At 41.6% G+C, this 21,179-nt stretch overlaps 1 protein-coding gene and 1 long non-coding RNA gene across 5 annotated transcripts; one reads left to right on the top strand and one right to left on the bottom strand.

Moving 5' to 3' along the window:
• Positions 1-257: 257 nt before the first annotated feature.
• LOC129531946 (uncharacterized) lies at positions 258-1,206 on the bottom strand. 2 transcript variants are annotated; one of them, XR_010129692.1, is made up of 2 exons: positions 996-1,206; positions 258-524 (listed from the first exon to the last, which is right to left on the bottom strand). It is a non-coding gene; the product is annotated as an uncharacterized lncRNA (long non-coding RNA). The 2 variants fall into 2 exon arrangements; XR_008677454.2 differs by lacking the exon at positions 996-1,206 and adding an exon at positions 805-984.
• A 59-nt stretch (positions 1,207-1,265) lies between these two features.
• On the top strand, positions 1,266-20,601 carry IDH1 (isocitrate dehydrogenase (NADP(+)) 1). Of its 3 annotated transcripts, none has more exons than XM_004033131.5 (10): positions 1,266-1,488; positions 2,478-2,551; positions 4,864-5,001; positions 7,802-8,093; positions 11,367-11,472; positions 13,204-13,381; positions 14,662-14,813; positions 16,810-16,950; positions 17,580-17,742; positions 19,654-20,601. In XM_004033131.5, exons 3-10 carry the CDS (start codon positions 4,880-4,882, stop codon positions 19,742-19,744), a joined length of 1,245 nt encoding a protein of 414 aa, XP_004033179.2. In that variant the 5' UTR covers positions 1,266-1,488; positions 2,478-2,551; positions 4,864-4,879; the 3' UTR covers positions 19,745-20,601. The 3 variants fall into 3 exon arrangements, with proteins under 3 accessions (XP_004033179.2, XP_004033180.2, XP_063551238.1); XM_004033132.5 differs by lacking the exon at positions 1,266-1,488 and adding an exon at positions 1,931-2,084; XM_063695168.1 differs by lacking the exon at positions 1,266-1,488 and adding an exon at positions 2,106-2,406.
• The last annotated feature ends 578 nt before the right edge of the window (positions 20,602-21,179 follow it).

Raw genomic sequence — 21,179 nt, 5'->3', positions numbered from 1 at the left:
ATCTGGCCAACATGGTGCAACACCGTCTCTACTAAATACAAAAATTAGCTTAGCATGGTGGCACACCTGTAGTCCCAGTTACTTGGGAAGGTGAAAGAGGAGAATCACTTGAACCCAGGAGGCGGAAGTTGCAGTGAGCCGAGACTGCACCAGCCTGAGTGTCAGGGCAAGACTTTGTCTCATAAATAAATAAATAAATAAATATTGGAGCATTAAATTCTGGGCAGCAATATACAAGCATGCTACTGTCCTACAAATCACAATATAAAATACTCTTTATTTTCATGTTTTTGAGAGCAATGAGCACACAAAATATAATCTCTGGAGGAGACTAAAATTCTTTTTTCAATCCACCGTTTTCTAAGGCTTCACATCTCTAGTCCAACTTCATTGGATCACAGATAATCCCCCGCCAACTGAGCATGGTGGCTCACGCTTGTAATCCCAGGACTTTGGGAGGCCGAGGAGGGCCAATCACTTGAGTCCAGGAGTTCGAGACCAGCCTGGGCTGCTGAAACCCATCTCTACCAAAGGAAAAAGAAAATAAAAGAAAGAAAGAAAAATTAGCTGAGTGTGATTGTGTGCACCTGTAATCCCAGCTACTCGGAAGGCTGAGGTGGGAGGATCTCTTGAGCCCAGGAAGTCAAGGCTGCAGTGAGCGGTGATCGCTCCACTGCACTCCAGCCAGGGCAACAGAGCAAGGCCCTGTCTTAAAAAAGAAAATAATAAGAATCCCATTCATTATCTTCTAATGCAAACAATCAATGGAGTTTCTAAAGACCTAGACATAGGTGGTGTCAGGACCTGCTTCTGTAACTTTTCCATCCTTTGCATTAGGCAGCGCAGAACCCCCTAGGCGACCCCGCGCTGGCCGGGAGCACTCTTTCTTCAGCCAAAGGTATGTTCCATTACCGCCCCTCGGAGGCGCGCTAGGCAGCGGGCCGGCCAAGCTGCCGCCGCCCGGGGCGCCCTGTCCCGTTCGCTTTTGTGCCGACCTGGAAACACTCTGTGGTGCTCTAGATTGTTACAAAGTTCGGGGTGGTGCAGCCCCAGCGCGCCCCGCTCCCCGGCCTGCAGGTGGCATACAAGTCTCTTCGCTGTCGGGATTCGGGACTGAATCTCTGCCGGGCGGCAACTCCTTCCCCCACCGGGATCACCGGGAAAGTGGCACCATGGATTCTCCGTCTTTGACTGTGGCCACGCCCCTCTCGCTGACTCCGCCCATCCCACGGGAATTGGCGCGTGGCGATTGGAGACGTGTCGGGGGCGGGGCTGGGGGAGGTGGGCTGAGGAGGCGGGGCCTGGGAGGGGACAAAGCCGGGAAGAGGAAAAGCTCGGACCCGCCCTGTGGTCCCGGGTTTCTGCAGAGTCTACTTCAGAAGCGGAGGCACTGGGAGTCCGGTTTGGGATTGCCAGGCTGTGCTTGTGAGTCTGAGCTTGTGAGCGGCTGTGGCGCCCCAACTCTTCGCCAGCATATCATCCCGGCAGGTAACCTCAGGCTCCAAGGGGCGGCCCCGGTCCCTGGCTGTGGAGGGGTGGCTCTGATTCCGCAGAAGACAGGAATGGGGTAAAGGAAAAAAGCGCAGATCTTGGGTGTGGAGGGAGTCGAGGCCTGCGTGCAAAGAAGGGAACAAATCCAGGTATTGAGAATGGGAAAAGAAAAGGGAAGGAGGGCATGCTGGATGCTTGGATATGCAGAAGGCCTGCTTTTGGGCATGGGAGGGAGAAACTGGGCGGTGAGGAAGTTGGATGCAACGACAAGGGGAAAATCAGGTCTGCACTTGGGTTGGAAAATCGAGGGGTGGAAGTTGCAAGAATGCATGTAGAAGACTAAGCCTGGAGTGTAGGAGGAAGAAAACGTGCAGCAGCTGGGGGCTGGATGCAAAGAAGGCTGTAAGCCGCAGACGGGCGTCTGCAGGGAACTCAGGCGGCGAGGAATAGCCTTGAAGCCGATCCCTCGCGTCCGCCAGGGGGCGTGGAGGGGCGGAGCTCCAGCGGCCTTCAGAGGGGTCGCTAGGCCACACGGGGCGAGAGGGGGCTGGGGGAAACACCCCCGCCAGTTCCGGGTGCCTGGAGTTTAAAAGGTCCCAGCACCAGCGAGGGGAGGGGAGGGGAGGGGAAGGGAGGGGCGGGCGTGGAGACCTGGAAGGAGGTACCGATCCAGCCTTGATTGCAGCCCTCTTGCACAACGGCCATAAGGACGGGTGCAGGCCAAGAGCAAGGACGTGCAAACCCCAAGACCTGCTAACGGGCGGCGAAGCGGGGGCACGCCCTCGCACGCGCAGAGATAAGTTGTGCTCCCGTGACCTTTATTTGGAAAGTGCCTGCGGGCCTAAAACTGGCCTTTGTCCCTCCGAGTACAATCAGCACTGTACTTTAAACCGGATAAACTGGGCTGTCTGGCAGGTACTAAAAACAGCTAAATTCTCCTGTGAGTGTTCTGTATGTTAACACTTTTATTCCTTGTTTTGTTTTAGGCGCTAAACTACATTCAGTTGAGTCTGCAAGACTGGGAGGAACTGGGGTGATAAGAAATTCATTCACTGTCAAGGTGAGAATTAGCAATTTTCCCCCTTCTGTACTTTCTTTGATGTGGCAGTACAGTGTTTAACTGGTCTTGGGGGCAGGCCGAGGCACTGCAAGGGAATGAGTGAGGAATATTTCCAACAACGAATTCCAACAGCTTCCTTGTTTCTTTTAATATAGTGTCTTATCTGCAAGAGATCCTTTTCGCCCAGAAATTATTGTAGTTCATGAATTCGGCAAAAAACAATCTGGCCAAAAACTTGAGGTTGATGAAAATAATATTAAATGGCTCTTTTTTTCATTAAACTACTCTGTATTGTTATTCCAGGTTTATTTTCTGGAATTGCACAATTATGTTAGGAGATAGGATTCAGCTACTTTAAATGAGCTGGTGCCTGCTGGTCTTGGAACAGCCCTTCCTTCTGAAGTTGGGGTTGGGTTGGAGACAAAATCTGAGGGGCAACAAAGGTGGAGAAGTCAGTCCAGTGGGGCCTCGAGCCCATCCCATGGAAATCAGATCCAGAAGAAATACAATTATGTTCCACATGGTAGTAACAATAAAGCTTCACTGTTTTAGTTAAAAGATGGTAAAAATTTCATGGCTAAGTAATGTGAGGAAAACCTGAAGCGTCTGAAGTATGCATTATGAGATAAAGAAAGATTACTGCAGAGAGTACAGTTGCTTTAACTGAGAAGGAAACAGTGAACTAAAAAGATATCAGTCTTCACATTTTAGGTTCAATATTTGACCTCTATTAACTGTATTTGCCATCAAGAATAAATTGCCATGTCATGACTGTTGCATCATACTATATAGGGACATGGCCATGGAAGTGTATTATCAGGAACCAGATAAGTTCACTGCCTCCTTTTTTGCTTTGTTTTAAAACAAGGATAGGTGTGACAGTGGAATCAAACATGAACTGAATCATATGCTTTCGGCTGTACTACAAATTATACTTGACATTACAAATGGGAAGTAATTGACTCATCCACACCATTCTGTTCATTTCTTTTAGTCTAGTTCAGTTCCAGAAGGTTCCCCAAAGGAATCTCCTAAACACTAGTAAGAAGAATTCTAGAATTGCGAATTTGGGAAGTGAAAATGGGCCTGGGGATTGGAAATACATCCAGGCTTGTCAAGAAACAGAGGCTTACTGTCTACTAATCATTACATTTTTATTTAAAGACCAAATTACTTTATCTCAATTTTTCAAGAAAGACTATTTTAGGCTTCTTATCTAATAATTCTTTAAAGTCAATTCTCTTGACTTTTTTAGTCCTTAAGAGAATAAAAGCAATTTGCAGCTGTGTTGTTGGATTAAAAAAGAGTTTCGATTAGAGCATCATTAGAAGGAATAGATAACTTTTAGCAGGCTCAGAGCTTCTTCTGCCTCTATGGACAAGCTGGGACAGTTTCATTTCTTCCAAAGGGTCCAACCTTGCACTCTCTGAGAATCAGATTGATTTGTATATGCTACCCCCACACCCTATCCTTAAAGTGCTGTCTTCCTAGGACAATGAACAGTTTGTCCTATCCCACTCACTAGCAGCTTACCCTTGCCTGTGAACAGCCACAAGAAGATGACAGGGACATGCTTGGGTCCTGGGCAGTGGCCCTACTGTATAGAGATTCTTCTAATGGAGAAATCACTTTGTTGTATTTAGCCCCACATCTCCAATGTCTGTGTTCTCTCTAGGAAAACAGTTCCACCAGGAATTCTTCATCTCGCTTTTAGACTTAAAGTTTCCCTGAATATGGGTCACAGGAACCAGGTGAATCTCCTCATGGCTAGTTATTTTTATTAAATAACAAAAACAGCCTCTTAAAGGAGGAGAAATACTAGCACTCACCATTCTGCACATCTTGAGAGCCCAGTAAAATGATGAGTTGGACTGAAGTGTTCAATAAACATGAGATTGTGGAAATAATCTCATTTCTTAAGACAAACCAGTAGTTGAGAATAATGATTGCATTATGAAGGGCACGTTATAGGGTCAGGCTCTCCCACGCTCTAGCTAGGTGGACTTGGGAAAGCTCTTTTTTTTTTAACAAAGTAAAATGATGAAATGATGGCCATTTTTTTGGATTGTTATGAGGGCTAGCTCAGAAACCGCATGTGAAACATAACACAATACTTTGTTCAGAGAAGATACTCAATTCTAATGGTAAATAGAATTGGTGTTACTAGCTTTTTATTCAACTACACATAAATTGAATTGCATGAATTGTTCTTTTAGTAGTCACTACGTTGTTTATATAAACACTACATTGTTTATATATTTCACTTTATAATGAAATAAATGACAAGGCATGTATTTTTTTTTTCTTTTTAGGTTTATTGAAGTCAAAATGTCCAAAAAAATCAGTGGCGGTTCTGTGGTAGAGATGCAAGGAGATGAAATGACACGAATCATTTGGGAATTGATTAAAGAGAAACTCATTTTTCCCTATGTGGAATTGGATCTACATAGGTAAATGGGTTACCCCTCCGTGTAGCAAACTCAGAAAGGATAATCTGGCTGGGCATGGTGGTGCACACCTGAAGTCCCAGCTACTTAGGAGGCAGAGGCAGGAGGATCCCTCAAGACCAGGAATTCAAGTCCAGCCTGGGCAACAGAGTGAGACCCCATCACTTTTTTAAAAAAAAGAAAAAAAAAGGGAAGGAGAAACAGGAAAAAAAAAAAAGAATGTAATCTGAATTATTTTGAGGTGAAGTTAGCTTTTTTTATATAGATATAGCTGTGTTTTGTGAATAAAGTTTGTTTTAAGCCTAAATATATTCAGATGAATCTTCTAATTTTAACATACTGCTAGAAAAACTGGATTTATCATCTAAAAGTCAAGAATTATAAGGGAAAGAATGATTTTCAGATTCTTCTAACCTTCTGTTTCCTGTGAAGGTTTTATTTGTAATAAAGCAGTGGCTAAGAATAGTACAATGTATTGAGAAAAGGGAAATAAGAGAGGATGTAAGAAACAGTAAACTAAATGCAGTTAACACAATTTTGTCATTTCAAACTCAATTTTCTATCACCCTACTTAGTCAATGGACCTGTTTCCTTTTCATTCCTCACCTTTTGCCCTTTTCATACAATTGTAGTGCAGAAAGAATTCATGATGTTTCTTAATTGAACCCCTCCTTTCCAGCAAAATTCCCTTAAATCCTGTGTCCCTTTGCCCTGTGTATAAAGTGCTTGGGGACAGATGCAAAAGTCTATGTAATTCTCTCATTTTTTTCGCTGTGTTTTTCATAAACTTGCTTCTGTTCTTTGTACCTTTAGGTAGAGATAGAATTTTTAAAGGGGTAAAGTGGCTGAAGACTGGCATAGAAAAATATTGAGCAACACGTTTCAGCCAAACTATTGGCAACTCTAAGTGTGTTTGCCTCAGCCCAGAATTAGTCATCAAAATTTGTCCTAAGGACCTGTTTGAGTGGAGACATTTAATTCACATAATGTCATTAAACATACTTTTTAATTGTTCTAAACCTAAGCTGCTGATGTCTATATTGAAATCATGATAAATAGAAATCATGATAAGATATAAATACTTGCAGAAGTCAACCAAACATAGGAAATTAGGCATAAAAACATCTTCCAACTAGGTTAAAAAAAAAAGCATCTTAGGAACTCCTATTTCAGGACTTTACATGACAGTAGGTGAACTGGCAGGGTTCTTTTCCTTATAATGGCTGCAACTAAAGATGCTTTGAGCCTCTTTAGTTTAGAATCATGAAGAGTTTTAAAGGGTAGTCACTATGACTAGGAGGAAAAAAGTTGGTGGCTGCAGACTAGATAATTTTTGAAGGCTCAAACAAGTTTTAAATTTTTCCAAAATTCCTATTATTATCACTGACTGGTTCTTTTTCAGGAGAATGGAGCAGATAGTTTGTTTTATGTAGGCTGGACAGTGGTCTGGGCAATTTGTTCCTTCCTTTCTTATCTTCTTAGAAATGTTAAGAAGACAAGCAAAAAATCTACTAATTTGCTGATAGATTCTCCTTATGAGAAATGGTTCCTAGGAACTTGAAAACTACTGATCATACTTCTGTTGGAGTTGGGATTGGATCAGCATTTCCTATGCAAGAAGATAACAAAGGACATGACTTCGTTAGATTTATATGAATTATCTAAAGTCGAAGCGGTTGGGAGTTATTTTTATTTGGAAATATGTCAAGATTACTATCTCTTTGTTTGCATCATGAGTTGGGTAGGAGATCTAAGAAAGGAAGATAAGGGAACCAAAAAGAAATCTAGAGGCAGGTTTTAAGAGCTGAAAAACTTTTCTTTAAATCCTTGGAGAACAGAATAAATTGTTACATTATTTTGTTTTCTTGCTTTTTAACAAACTATTGCATGCTTCAAATAAAGCTTTGCAGTCATTTTCTATGCTCCCAGGACAACCAACATTCTTTCAGCTCTGAATGACCTGCAATCTTAGTGTTGGTGTATATTAAGCTATTACTCTCTGGTATGTACAAAACCATTGATGGATTCTTTTACTTACCCAATAAACTGTAGGCTTGTTTCCAGAACAAACACTTGCTCAAGAATTACAGAAGGAATTAGCTGGGCATGGTGGTGCATGCCCGTAGTCCCAGCTACTCAGGAGGCTGAGGCAGGAGAATCACTTGAACCCAGGAAGGCAGAGGTTGAGTGAGCCAAGATTGTGCCACTGCACTCCAGCCTGGGCAACAAAACGAGACTCGTCTCAAAAAAAAAAAAAAAAAAAAAAAAAGGGAAAGGCTCATTTTATGACTAACTGGCATTAATGAAGGAGTCATTCGCATTTTTGGCATCAACTGTCACATCTTTACCTCCCACCACTTTAATGTCAAAATACAAAAAATCCTTTAAGCCCTCCCACCCCCTTTTATTTTTAAAGAGCAATATTTACTAAGGGAAAAAGGTGGTCCTTAGACTTACACTTAATTATACTAATTACATGGAGAGAAACCAGGCCATTATTGCCTCTATCTGGTGAAAAACAGGAGGCAAAGGGCAGAGTTTGATGGTTTCCATTCATTTTCCTGATAGACAGCTTCCCATTACAAGAGGAGGGGCAGCCCAGCAGTCTAGCCTCTCTTAGTTCTCTTTATAGTTGGCACCCATCTTCTGTGTTTAGGGTGTGCTAATGCTAAAACTTGGCAGATTTTGGTGTACTCGGAGCCTTCGCTTTCTGCATAGTGAGCTCTATATGCCATCACTGTAGTTAGAGGTTATAACTATCCGTTTGTCTGAAAAAATTTGCTTCTAATTTTTCTTTTTCAAGCTATGATTTAGGCATAGAGAATCGTGATGCCACCAACGACCAAGTCACCAAGGATGCTGCAGAAGCTATAAAGAAATATAATGTTGGCGTCAAATGTGCCACTATCACTCCTGATGAGAAGAGGGTTGAGGAGTTCAAGTTGAAACAAATGTGGAAATCACCAAATGGCACCATACGAAATATTCTGGGTGGCACGGTCTTCAGAGAAGCCATTATCTGCAAAAATATCCCCCGGCTTGTGAGTGGATGGGTAAAACCTATCATCATAGGTCGTCATGCTTATGGGGATCAAGTAAGTCATGTTGGCAATAATGTGATTTTGCATGTTTTTTTTTTTTCATGGCCCAGAAATTTCCAACTTGTATGCGTTTTATTCTTATCTTTTGGTATCTACACCCATTAAGCAAGGTATGAAATTGAGAAATGCATATATGTATAACTGTATATTTACACACATTTAGCTAAAGGCAAATACAAATAAACTTACAAATAGGCGTCCATCTCAACACATTTTTTTTCAAACATGCTGTTTTTTTCCCTTTATCCTTTTATTCAGTTATACCATATGATATTGCCATTTTTATGCTGGTAATTTCATATGGTTCAACCAGATCTGTGGTTTTCAACACTGGCTGCACAATAGGATCCCCTTACAAGTTTTTTTGGTGGTTTTGGTTTGCTTTGCTTGATTTGTTTCTTTGTTTTAGTTCCAATGCTTGAGTACCACCCTACACAAATTAAAATCTGAATTCCATGGGGTTCAGGCATTTTAAAGCTCCCCAGGTGAATCTAATGTGCAAACTTGAGAACCACCAAAGATTGTATTAAACATGATCCCATCATGCATAAAAGAAAAAACTGGCTGGGTACTATGGTTCACACCTGTAATCCTAGCACTTTGGAGGCCAAGTTGGAAGCACTGCTTGAGGCCAGGAGTTTGAGACTAGCCTGGACAACATAGCAGAACCCTGTCTCTACAAAAATGAAAAGTATTTCAATAATTATGTCAATTGTTCATGGAAGAGCCAGTTTTGTTGTTTATTCATATACAAAGTGAGTAGGCGAAGCTGAGTGGAGTGGCATGTGCCTATAGTCCCAGCTACTTGGAAGGCTGAGGCCTGAGGATCCCTTAAGCCTAGGAGTTCAAGGTTACAGCTATGAGCTATGATCACACCACTGCCTACGCAACAGAGCAAGACCCTGTCTCGAAAAAGAAAAAGAAAAAAAAAAAAACTGACTCGGTAGTTGAAAGCAGCCTTACTAAAGCATTCCTTCCTGCCTGGAAAAAAAGTATTGCTTCTTTACTTCTGTACCAGTAGGCTTGTTGCCAAATTAAGCAAAAAAACTGCCAAATAAACAAAATCAAAGTTCAGTGTTGAAACTGAGGTTTCAGACTTTCACAGAAAGTAGTTTATGTCTTAAAAGGACCTTAAAAATAGGAATCTCTCATGCTGAAATCCAGAGGTTTTAATGTAGCCATCATTGAAAACAGTGTGTTGAGGGTAAACAGTTTAGTCCTTGAGGGGTCAGCTAACTTTGTTCCACCCTGTGGCTAAAACTATCCTTTCATCCTGGCCAAAGCCTTCAGAAATAGCTCCCAGGGGCCCAAGCAAGGGAAGGTAGATGGCAGTGGTGCAAACTCGCTAATCTTGTAAAAATCACCCTAGATTCTTTCCAGTTCAGTCGTGCCTTTTTTCTGCGTATATCCTTTTTGTTTTTTGTTTTTTGTTTTTGAGACAGAGTCTCGCTCTGTCGCCCAGGCTGGAGTGCAGTGGTGTGATCTTGGCTCACTGCAACCTCTGCCTCCCGGGTTCAAGCAATTCTCCTGCCTCAGCCTCTTGAGTAGCTGGGATTACAGGCACATGCTACCATGCCCGGCTAATTTTTGTGTTTTTAGTAGAGACGGGGTTTCACCATGTTGGTCAGGCTGGTCTCAAACTCCTGACCTTGTGATCCGCCCGCCTCTGCCTCCGCCTCCCAAAGTGCTGGGATTACAGACATGCCACCATGCCCAGCCTTCCTCTTTTTTTTTTTTTTTTTTAATTATTTTGGCATCAGTCATTTGTAAAAATGGCCATTCTATTTATTAAAGTCCAGAAAGAGAATTTCAAACCTCAGGTTGATTCGCGGACTGTTTAAATATACATAAACCTATACAAAGCATTTATGGTGCTTTGGTACCTCAGTTTCTCCCTTTTCAGAAATAGTAATAAATTACCACCCATATTTACTTTATGGATTTTATATGTCAAAAATGTTCTGTGTAAAGTAGGTGTTTAATCTTTATTGTTACTTACTGCTCTTTCACCAGTTGTTATTAGTATTTCTCTACACATATAGATGTGGCCGGGGCCTGCTGGTACCTAACTCTGCAAGTATCTGATTCAATTCATTGAAGAAGATACAATGCAGCAAATACTTATGGATGTCTAGTATATGCCAGGCATATTATTCCACTGAGTAGCTGAGGCCCATGAGGGAGGTGCCTGTCCTTGAACAGCCCTTTCCTAAAAATCATCATCATCCCGTTGTAGCTGCTCCCAGAATGATTTGATTGCTCCATATGAACAAGTCCTATAACACTAGTAACAATGATACCATGAGAGACCGAGCCCCGATGGCCTAAGTAAGGACGAGACCTCAAGTCCTTTGACCCTGGATGCATTATTTCTACTATATCATAGCTCCCTCCTTGTAAGACTGATGTAAGAATCAAATGAGCCGAGCGCGGTGGCTCACGCCTGTAATCCCAGCACTTTGGGAGGCCGAGGCGGGCGGATCACGAGGTCAGGAGATCGAGACCATCCTGGCTAACACAGTGAAACCCCGTCTCTACTAAAAAATACAAAAAATTAGCCGGGCGTGGTGGCGGGCGCCTGTAGTCCCAGCTACGCGGGAGGCTGAGGCGGGAGAATGGCGTGAACCTGGGAGGCGGAGCTTGCAGTGAGCCGAGATCGCGCCACTGCACTCCAGCCTGGGCGACAGAGCGAGACTCTGTCTCAAAAAAAAAAAAAAAAAAAAAAAAAGAATCAAATGAGATGATGCAAGTTAAGCATTTAAAGCATCTGGCATAGAGTAAGGACAAAGCATTAGCTACCTCAGTACTACAATTAGTATTGTTATCATCACCCTCTAGGGAGACTTCCCTGACTTCCTTCCATGGTCACCTCTTTTCCTCTGTCATCCTATAGTTTTTTTTGGCGGGGGGGGGGGGGTTCTAATACCCTCTTTTGGCATTTGAAAGCTCTTATATTGCTTTTCACTTATATATGTCTTTATAGGGTTGTAAACTTCCTAAAGGAAAGTGGCTTATGTTATTCTCTGTCCTCTTCAGATCAGTGCTCAGAAAACTTTCCTATACCTCGTATAGGCACCTAATAAATATTTACTGATTTAGGGGAATGTCTGGACCTCTTCATCCCCATCTCCTAAAAAAAAAAAAGAAGTTTGACATACTGCCCTATTTGTCTAGGTGTCTTCTAGGTCTGTATTATATGAATATTTTCCTTACAATTCCTGCTAGGGTATTTTTTTTTTTCTTTATACCTTTCTCCCCCCTACACAGTACAGAGCAACTGATTTTGTTGTTCCTGGGCCTGGAAAAGTAGAGATAACCTACACACCAAGTGACGGAACCCAAAAGGTGACATACCTGGTACATAACTTTGAAGGTATGTATGACTGTAGCATAAGCTGCTTTTTTTTTTAAACAAATGATTTAGATAATATTTTTATTGCTTTTTATAACGTTAGTTATGTGACTGCCTAAAAATATAATCTGAATCTACAGTGTTTTTGCAAAACCCAAAACTTGACATAAAGAAGTAATTTGCTTCCATACCTTCCTGTGGCATGAATAAAGGCACAAAAGGGTTACCCACTTAATTGGAAATGCCTTTAGGCAAAGACAAGGAGATGATTATGCATTTATCTTAAAGCACAGAGAGAAGGTTGGCAGAAATCTGCTGTGCATGAATTATATACATTAAATATTAATATTCTCAAATCACCCAGCATATAATCCTGCCCTTTGCTCTGGTAGGGCTCTTGTATCTGGAAGAGGTTTCCTTATATATTTGCTGAAGTTTTCTTCTTGCCCTTCTGGGTATTTATCCTGTGAAAAATTAGAACATTTGCTTTTTGCCTTTTCTTTCCCAGCTACCCTGCTACCTTTGATGGCAAATCCCACCCAAAAGTTGTTGAAATAATTAGTGGGCCCTTTTCCTTCACTATTGAAGTTGTTGAAAGCACTCACACAAACAAAAATACCCAACACTCACCTACCTTTTGTTTTTCTTGCCTCTTCCAAATAATATCTATTGGAATCTGGTTCTGCAGGCTTCAGCACCTTTCACCCTGAACCCAAGTTAACCCTGAGCATTGGCATGGATTCAAGTTCTATCTTTAAGTAATAACAAAGTTCAATAATAGTTGTAAAACACAGTGATTACATGTAGCATAATTATTTCTACTTATTTCTACCAACTACAGTAGGAGTGCTCAGTATCCTCCAGGAGATTATAAGAATTTTCATTCAGTATTTGAAATGTAAGTTTTTCTCAATAACTGAGGATTGAGTACACCCCTAAAGTTTAAAATAGATGTTGGGAATTGTAAAGGTAGGGTGTTTGTCCATTCTTGCGTTGCTATAAAGAAATACCTGAGGCTGCGTAAGTTATAAAGAAAAGAGGTTTAATTGGCTCATGGTTCTGCAGGCTGTACAAGCCTGGCTCCAACACCTGTTCCTGGTGAGGGCCTCAGGAAGCTTCCAATCTTGGCAGAAGGCAAACAGACAATAGGTGTATCACATGGCAAGAGCGGGAACAAGAGAAAGAGAAGGGGGAGGTCCCAGACTCTTAAACAACCAGATTTCAAGTGAATTAACTGAGCGAGAACTCACGTAATCACCAAAGGGGATGGTCCTAAGCCATTCATAAGGGATCCAACCCCATGTTCCAATCACCTCCCACCGGGCCCCACCTCCAACATTGGGAATCACATTTCAACATGAGATTTGGAAGGGACAAATATCCAAACCATATCAGTATGTAAAAGAAGTTTCAAAATTATTTGCCTTTTCTTAAATGTATTTCTGGTTCATATCAGTTTTTGGTATTTCTGCATCTTCAGGATTTTAAAGACTGTATGTTTTTTCATTTCTATTGTCCTTCCAAAACAAGTTAGAATGTCCTTATCTAGAACTGGCTTTTCTCTCATTATGTGCCTCAGAAATTTGTGGAATATTCAGGTTGGAAACCTGTCTGGGACTTCTGAAATCTAGTCTCAGATGTGAGAGCTGAGAAGTAGGACATTTGGTTGTGGTGGGTGATTTTAGCCTTATTACAACTACATTACATTTATTCTTCTCCCTTTTTTTCCTCTCATTGGTTTCTCCTCTACAGAGGGTGGTGGTGTTGCCATGGGGATGTATAATCAAGATAAGTCAATTGAAGATTTTGCACACAGTTCCTTCCAAATGGCTCTGTCTAAGAGTTGGCCTTTGTATCTGAGCACCAAAAACACTATTCTGAAGAAATATGATGGGCGTTTTAAAGACATCTTTCAGGAGATATATGACAAGTAACTATAGTTCTTTTTTAACTTTTTCTTTATTCTCAAGTAAGCTGACATTTGCATATAGAGTATGTATCTCCCTATCCCTATGATTCTGGGGAAATTGAGTGAAAATCATCACTGTCTCTTAAAAATAAGGGCAAAACTGAGGTTTAGCAGGAGTGAAACAAAACCACTCTGACTTGCTTTTATAAGATAAACATGTTCTTATATAAGGTCCCCACGTGAATTTTTTTCAGAGCCAGGTTCTTTAATGTTTAAATAAACGTACGCTGTTAGTGATAAGTTCTAATTTTTCATGTGTGAGTTTCTAAGTCAGACCCATTTCCATTCTTTCTGAAGCCCATTGTTAGAATTTAAATTCTGGTGGCCGGGCACGGTGGCTCATGCCTGTAATCCCAGCACTTTGGGAGGCCGAGGCGGGCGGATCACGAGGTCAGGAGATCGAGACCATCCTGGCTAACACGGTGAAACCCTGACTCTACTAAAAATACCAAAAATTAGCCGGGCGTGGTGGCGGGCGCCTGTAGTCGCAGCTACTTGGGAGGCTGAGGCAGGAGAATGGCGTGAACCCGGGAGGCAGAGGTTGCAGTGAGCCGAAATCACGCCACTGCACTGCAGCCTGGGCGACAGAGCAAGACTCCGTCTCAAAAAAAAAAAAAGAAAGAAAAGAAAAGAAAAAAAAGAATTTAAAATTCTGTTTTAGTGGAGTCATTTGAACTTAAGTCTAAGTTTATAACAACACTGGCTTCTACAGCACAGGAGGTGAGCATGTGTTAATATTTAAGATTGGCATAACTCCCTTTAGGTGCAAGTGTTCAGGCCAAAATGTGCCTGAGGCATTTGATTCCTCCTGCTGCCCATCTATACCAAGCCCAGAAACTAACTGGAATATATTTTAGTTTCCTGAATGACACCAAGAAGTAGAACTGTCTTTTCAAAATTGTATTTTAAAAATAAGCTGAATCTCAAGAATCTGATCTATAGTATAATGAAAACTGAAAAGTGAAGTAGTCATTGGGATACTCTACTGTCTCACTTAATTCTCACGGCTTCCCTGCAAGGTGGGTAAAATTGTTCCTACAGATAGTCAAATTGAGTTTTACAGTTAGAAAATGATCGGGCTAGGATTTGAGCCAATGTCTGTCAGATTCCTGAGTTTCTGCTACTTCTACTAAAATATGCTGCTTCTTGTGTGTCCCGTCTTCTGTTTAGGACAAGCAGATGATATCCCTAACAAAATCAATTTTCTTTATTATTATTCTCTTTTCCCTTTTGTTTCCCAGGCAGTACAAGTCCCAGTTTGAAGCCCAAAAGATCTGGTATGAGCATAGGCTCATCGACGACATGGTGGCCCAAGCTATGAAATCAGAGGGAGGCTTCATCTGGGCCTGTAAAAACTATGATGGTGATGTGCAGTCGGACTCTGTGGCCCAAGGTACAGAGGTGGAGCCTGGCCTGTAGGAACAGGGTCATTCCAGGGTAGTTCTCTAATTTGGGAAGGGGAGTTTTGTAGTCCTTTGTTGTAAAATCTTGGAATGTTAAACCTCCAGGTCCACCGTCTTACCTGACAGCTAAGGAAATTAAGCTCAGACTAGAGAAGTGATTTACTCAAGACCACATGGGAAGTAAATTAGTGGATTGACACTCCTGGCTCCAGTGTCACTCCTTGAAGTTTTAAAGCCTACCTGATCTGAAAATCACTCCCTTTCCCTGCCCTCCTTGTCCTTTGGTGAAAATGTAAAAAACCAGGGCACTCAGGCAAGGAGGGATAAAGTGAGGAGCCTGATCATGTCATAACCAAGCTTTGGTGCCTGCAAAGCTCATTTATTGGGCAGCAGGACCTACTCATGTCCCTCTGCCAGCTGCTGTTCTGGTAGAATATAAAACAAATGTGTTTGGCTGGGCACAGTGGCTCACGCCTGTAATCCTAGCACTTTGAGAGGCCAAGGCAGTGGATCACTTGAGGCCAGGAGTTCAAGACCAGCCTGGCCAACATAGCAAAACCCCATCTCTACTTCAAAAAAAAAAAAAATTACAATAATTAGCCAGGTGCAGTCACATGCCTATAGTCCCTGGCATTCAGGAGGCTAAGGCATGAGAATTTCTTGAGCCTGGGAAGCGGAGGTTGCAGTGAGCTGAGATCACGCCACTATACTCCAGCCTGGGCAACAGAGCAAGACTCTTGTCTCAAAAACAACAAAGAAAAAGTGTTTTTGTTTACTGCTTAGCTTACACACAAATCAATTGAGCAAAGAACCCTAGGGGCTGTTTACAGAAATTCCAGGAGAAGTTTCATGCATGGGGTAAGGGCCAAATCAACAGAAACATAGCGCCTGGTTTCCTCAGCACCAAGTTGCCCTTCAGTTTCAGTTGCCCTTGGTAGCTGTGTGAACTTGAATCTCCCCAGATGAATGTTTGTTAAATTTAATTATGTTTGTTTTTCCCAAGAAGTACCACTTTTTCTGTCTCTTATCAGTGTTAAACATCTCCTCTCAGTTTGAAAATCAGTAGATCAACCTGGTTAAAGATAACTTTTTGCCAGATAAATGAGTTACACAATTCTCCTTACCGTCCTTCTGTTTCTCTACATCCTCACAATCATCTGTACTGAATGCAACAGAGGAACGAGTGTTATTGCTTTGTGATGACTCCGTGGTTGATTATTAACTTCACAGGTGATGTTGGGAGGTAGCAAAAATGGAGAAAAGAAGAAAATCAATTATATAGATATAAGAGTTGTAATGTGGTTCTTTCAATAAGAAACCACAGAGGAGAACTGTTGTACTGAGGGTATGAAAGAGAGCGAGGAAGGGCAACTGGGATGTTCTTAGATCCAGCCGATCCTGTGTTTACCTGCCTTCTCTTCCCAGTCCCAGCAAGTGTATGAGCAGCTTGAGGGTTCTTAAGAGACAGCTCTCGTCCATCTTTATTTCCCCAGAACAGCAGAGCATTGCACATAAGAATAACAATAATAGATTGAGCTCTCACTGTGTCCAGTACTATTCTAAGGAATATAAATATATATTCATATATATTTATGAATATATGTATATTTATCTAATCCCACAGCAACCTAGTGAAGTAGGTGCTGTTATTACTCCCATTTTACAGATAAGAAAACTGAGCCGCAGTAGCTATGAAGTCATAGAACTAGAGTGGAATGTAGGCAGTTGGACCCTGAACCCTCCATCAAGGAGTAGGTATCCCTGAGATAAGTGAGGGGAAAATGCAGCCTTTCCAGACCCATTGGCTCTGACAACTGGAGCGGGGATCCTGCCTTCTGAAAGGCAGAATTATTGGTGATTCCATGTGCTCTTGTTTACTTTGCTTACCAAGACCTATCAAGATTGAGTCATTTATGCTCTCATCTCTGAGAGACTCAATGCTCTTCATGCAGTTGGACCCAATGCTTCATGCTCCGCTACTTACAGGGTATGGCTCTCTCGGGATGATGACCAGCGTGCTGGTTTGTCCAGATGGCAAGACAGTAGAAGCAGAGGCTGCCCACGGGACTGTAACCCGTCACTACCGCATGTACCAGAAAGGACAGGAGACGTCCACCAATCCCATTGGTAAGATGGTGTTTACATTGATTTCTCACCAGAGAGTGCTCTCCAAAGCAGCCCAGATGTGTTCCCTTGGCTGCTCAGTGTTTTGTGTGCAAAGTCATCACCAAGTAGCTGATTTGTTCTACTAATAAGATCTATTTGAATATGCTTCTTAAAATATACAATATTTGCTTTTCTGTTTTGTGGGAGAACATAGGTTACAGAGAGGAATGTTATCAACAAGCATTTTCCTTTACCTCTGGTGCAGTGAAATGTCATATAAGGCTACAAATCTAAAAGTCACATGGATAGATCCTTTTAACAAGTTTCAAAGATAGCACTTCAAAAAGAGATTACAGCCTGGAAAAAGGAGACCAATATAGACAAGAGATAGAAGAGATTGTGACCTTTTTCAAATTAGAAAATGCCTTAAGTTTCAAACACTAGTACCATGCCATGAAAACGTGTTTTTTTAAAGTTTCTGTTTGGTGAAATATTTCTAACTCTCCTAAAACTTCTAGCCTATGTGGTTAGTATCTAAAGAAGTCTGTCACCTAAACAAAAAACTATTCTGTTTTTGGGAACTATGAGACATTTGGAAACCTCTATAACTAGGATGATTGGAGTGTTGTGTTTTTTTTCCCCTCTTTTAGCTTCCATTTTTGCCTGGACCAGAGGGTTAGCCCACAGAGCAAAGCTTGATAACAATAAAGAGCTTGCCTTCTTTGCAAATGCTTTGGAAGAAGTCTCTGTTGAGACAATTGAGGCTGGCTTCATGACCAAGGACTTGGCTGCTTGCATTAAAGGTTTACCCAAGTAAGTATAAGATGCCCTAGTTTCTATGGTCAAATTAACACTTATCCTCACTGGGCTCAGAGCATCGGTGCTTTCTGGAATTATATAAATTGTTATTCATCATCTAGTTCAGGAGTCAGCAGATATCTGTAAATTGTCAGATAGTGAACGTTTTAGGCTTTGTGGAACATACAGTCTTTTTGCAAACTACACAACTATTCAACTTTGCCTCTGCCATTGTAGCAGGAAAGCAGTCATAGACAATACAGAATCAAATGGTGTGGCTGGTACCAATCAAACTTTTATGTTCAAAACCAGCCTCGATTTGGTTCATGTGCTGGGCTGTAATTTGCTGACATCCCATCTAGTTGATAATCATTGAACGAAAAGGTTCTATTTAATTTTAAGAAGCAGATTATAGACAAATAGAAACAAAGGTACTTCAGAGGCTATTTTATTCTACTCCTTTATTTTCTTTAACTTACCCATGAGAAAAGTGAGCAGCACAAGATTAAGGTGTGCAATTGATTACAGTCCCTTAAGTATCTGTAACCAATATTTGGGCAAATATTTGACAGCCCATATGTTTACTGAGAATTTTTCTGAGAACATGGTAGCCAGTATCCTGGGGGGACTGTCTCCATATCTCAACCAGTGCATCTGCAGAGGTCCCAGGTAGGGTCAGTATACCCCATAATGGGGATATACTTGGTCACTGCATGTTTCTTAATTTAAATTTCCAACAAGATTGCAGTGTTCGCCGGGCACTGTGGCTCATGCCTGTAATCCTAGCACTTTGGGAGGCCGAGGTGGGTGGATCACAAAGTCAGGAGATCAAGACCATCCTGGCTAACACAGTGAAACCCCATCTCTACTAAAAATACAAAACATTAACCAGGCGTGGTGGCGGGCACCTGTAGCCCCAGCTACTCGGGAGGCTGAGGCATGAGAATGGCGTGAACCTGGGAGGCGGAGCTTGCAGTGAGCCAAGATGGTGCCACTGCACTCCAGCCTGGGGGACAGAGCGAGACTCCATCTCAAAAAAAAAAAAAAAAAGATTGCAGTGTTCGAAATGGTCTTATCAGTGGAATACCTTTGTAGCCTATTTAATAGGCACCTGTCAGCAGGATTATGTTATCTTGTCCGTTGTCTTTTGTTTTTCTTTTTTTTTTCTTTTTATTGAGACAGTCTCGCTTTGCCCAGGCTGGAGTGCAGTGGTGTGATCTTCGCTCACTGCAACCTCCGCCTCCCGGGTTCAAGTGATTCTCCTGCCTCAGCCTCCCAAGTAGCTGGGACTTGTGCCACAACATCCGGCTAATTTTTTTTTTTTTTTTTTGTATTTTTAGTAGAGACGAGGTTTCACTTTGTTAGCCAGGATGGTCTCCATCTCCTGACCTCATGATCCACCCACCTTGGCCCCCCAAAGTGCTGGGATTATAGGCGTGAGCCACCAGGCCCGGCCTGTCTTTTGTTTTTCTTAAGACACTGATAGAAATAATAACATTATAACTTTTTTTAAGGACATGTAACAGTTTGTGGGAAGGTGGGTAAAGGTTTGGCTATGCCCTGAATAAGTTTTGTTATGTTTAAGAATGAGGAAGAAGTGTGATGATTTTGGTCTCAGCAGCATTAGTCTGAACCGAAAGTCCATGATAATTTCACCCCCAAAGCTACATAGCAAGAAACCTAACTGAGTATGTATGGATGAGTCTCTACTGCCGGTTGCCTAGAGAGCCTGAGTACTGAGCCTGGGTCAGCCCCAGGAACCCTGAACATAGTCATTGTCTATAGATTTTGTAGCTTACTAACATGAATGCGTTTTCTTCCAGAAACAAATAGAATACTATTTTAAGTAGCATTTCTAGGACTTTACCACTACCTGCTACCATATCAGAGACAAACTAAATTTTCTTTTTTTTTCCTCCCCGTTAGTGTGCAACGTTCTGATTACTTGAATACATTTGAGTTCATGGATAAACTTGGAGAAAACTTGAAGATCAAACTAGCTCAGGCCAAACTTTAAGTTCATACCTGAGCTGAGAAAGATAATTGTCTTTTGGTAACTAGGTCTACAGGTTTACATTTTTCTGTGTTACACTCAAGGATAAAGGCAAAATCAATTTTGTAATTTGTTTAGAAGCCAGAGTTTATCTTTTCTATAAGTTTACAGCCTTTTTCTTATATATACAGTTATTGCCACCTTTGTGAACATGGCAAGGGACTTTTTTAAAATTTTTATTTTATTTTCTAGTACCAGCCTTCGAATTCGGTTAGTACTCATTTGTATTCACTGTCACTTTTTCTCACGTTCTAATTATAAATGACCAAAATCAAGATTGCTCAAAAGGGTAAATGATAGCCACAGTATTGCTCCCTAAAATATGCATAAAGTAGAAATTCACTGCCTTCCCCTCCTGTCCATGACCTTGGGCACAGGGAAGTTCTGGTGTCATAGATGTCCCGTTTTGTGAGGTAGAGCTGTGCATTAAACTTGCACATGACTGGAACAAAGTATGAGTGCAACTCAAATGTGTTGAAGATACTGCAGTCATTTTTGTAAAGACCTTGCTGAATGTTTCCAATAGACTAGATACTGTTTAGGCCACAGGAGAGTTTGGAATCCGGAATAAATACTACCTGGAGGTTTGTCCTCTCTATTTTTCTCTTTCTCCTCCTGGCCTGGCCTGAATATTATGCTACTCTAAATAGCATATTTCATCCAAGTGCAATAATGTAAGCTGAATCTTTTTTGGACTTCTGCTGGCCTGTTTTATTTCTTTTATATAAATGTGATTTCTCAGAAATTGATATTAAACACTATTCTAGTCCTTATCTTCTCCTGAACTGTTGATTTTAATTAAAATTAAGTGCTAATTACCATTCTTCTGCGTTTCTGTTTATTGGATGCGAAGCACCATGCCACATCCTAGCCATAGGAGTGTAATCTGAAAAAATTCTCCGCTCTTAAAAAGTTTACCATGGTGGAAATAGATAAGTAAATAGTAAGATGTAGATCCTGCAGTGAAAGGAAAGAGGACCAAAGAGGGAACTAAAGGAAGAATTAAGGAATATTAGAGAATAGATTATGTCTATGCACATGCTAAGGAGTTTAGTCATTATCTTGTAAATGATTAGGGAGCCAGTGAAGACTTTTAAGAAATAAGGGACTTGATCATATTTTTATTTTTAAAAATAGCACTCTGGGAAACTTTGATAAAAAATGGATAGTGGCTTTGGGAGGCCAAGGCAGGCAGATCACAAGGTCAGGAGTTCGAGACCAGCCTGGCCAATACGGTGAAACCCCGTCTCTACTAAAAATACAAAAATTAGCCAGGCGTGGTGGCACACGCCTGTAGTCCCAGCTACTTGGGAGGCTGAGGCAGAAGAATCGCTTGAACCTGAGAGGTGGAGGTTGTAGTGAGCCGAGATCGTACCACCGCACTCCAGCCTGGGTGACA

Source organism: Gorilla gorilla, chromosome 11 (genome assembly GCF_029281585.2).
Source record: "Gorilla gorilla gorilla isolate KB3781 chromosome 11, NHGRI_mGorGor1-v2.1_pri, whole genome shotgun sequence".
NCBI classification, from domain to species: Eukaryota; Metazoa; Chordata; class Mammalia; order Primates; family Hominidae; genus Gorilla; species Gorilla gorilla.
Note: the sequence above shows the minus strand (reverse complement) of the source record. Positions and strands in the feature narration are given on the sequence as shown.

Bases quoted from the DNA above. Each gene is read 5' to 3' on its own strand.
- IDH1 (XM_004033131.5), top strand. From the start codon at position 4,880: ATGTCCAAAAAAATCAGTGGCGGTTCTGTGGTAGAGATGCAAGGAGAT. The intron at 11,473-13,203 runs GTATGTATGACT...TCTCCTCTACAG, and splicing joins CCTGGTACATAACTTTGAAG to AGGGTGGTGGTGTTGCCATG. The intron at 13,382-14,661 runs GTAACTATAGTT...TTTGTTTCCCAG, and splicing joins TTTCAGGAGATATATGACAA to GCAGTACAAGTCCCAGTTTG.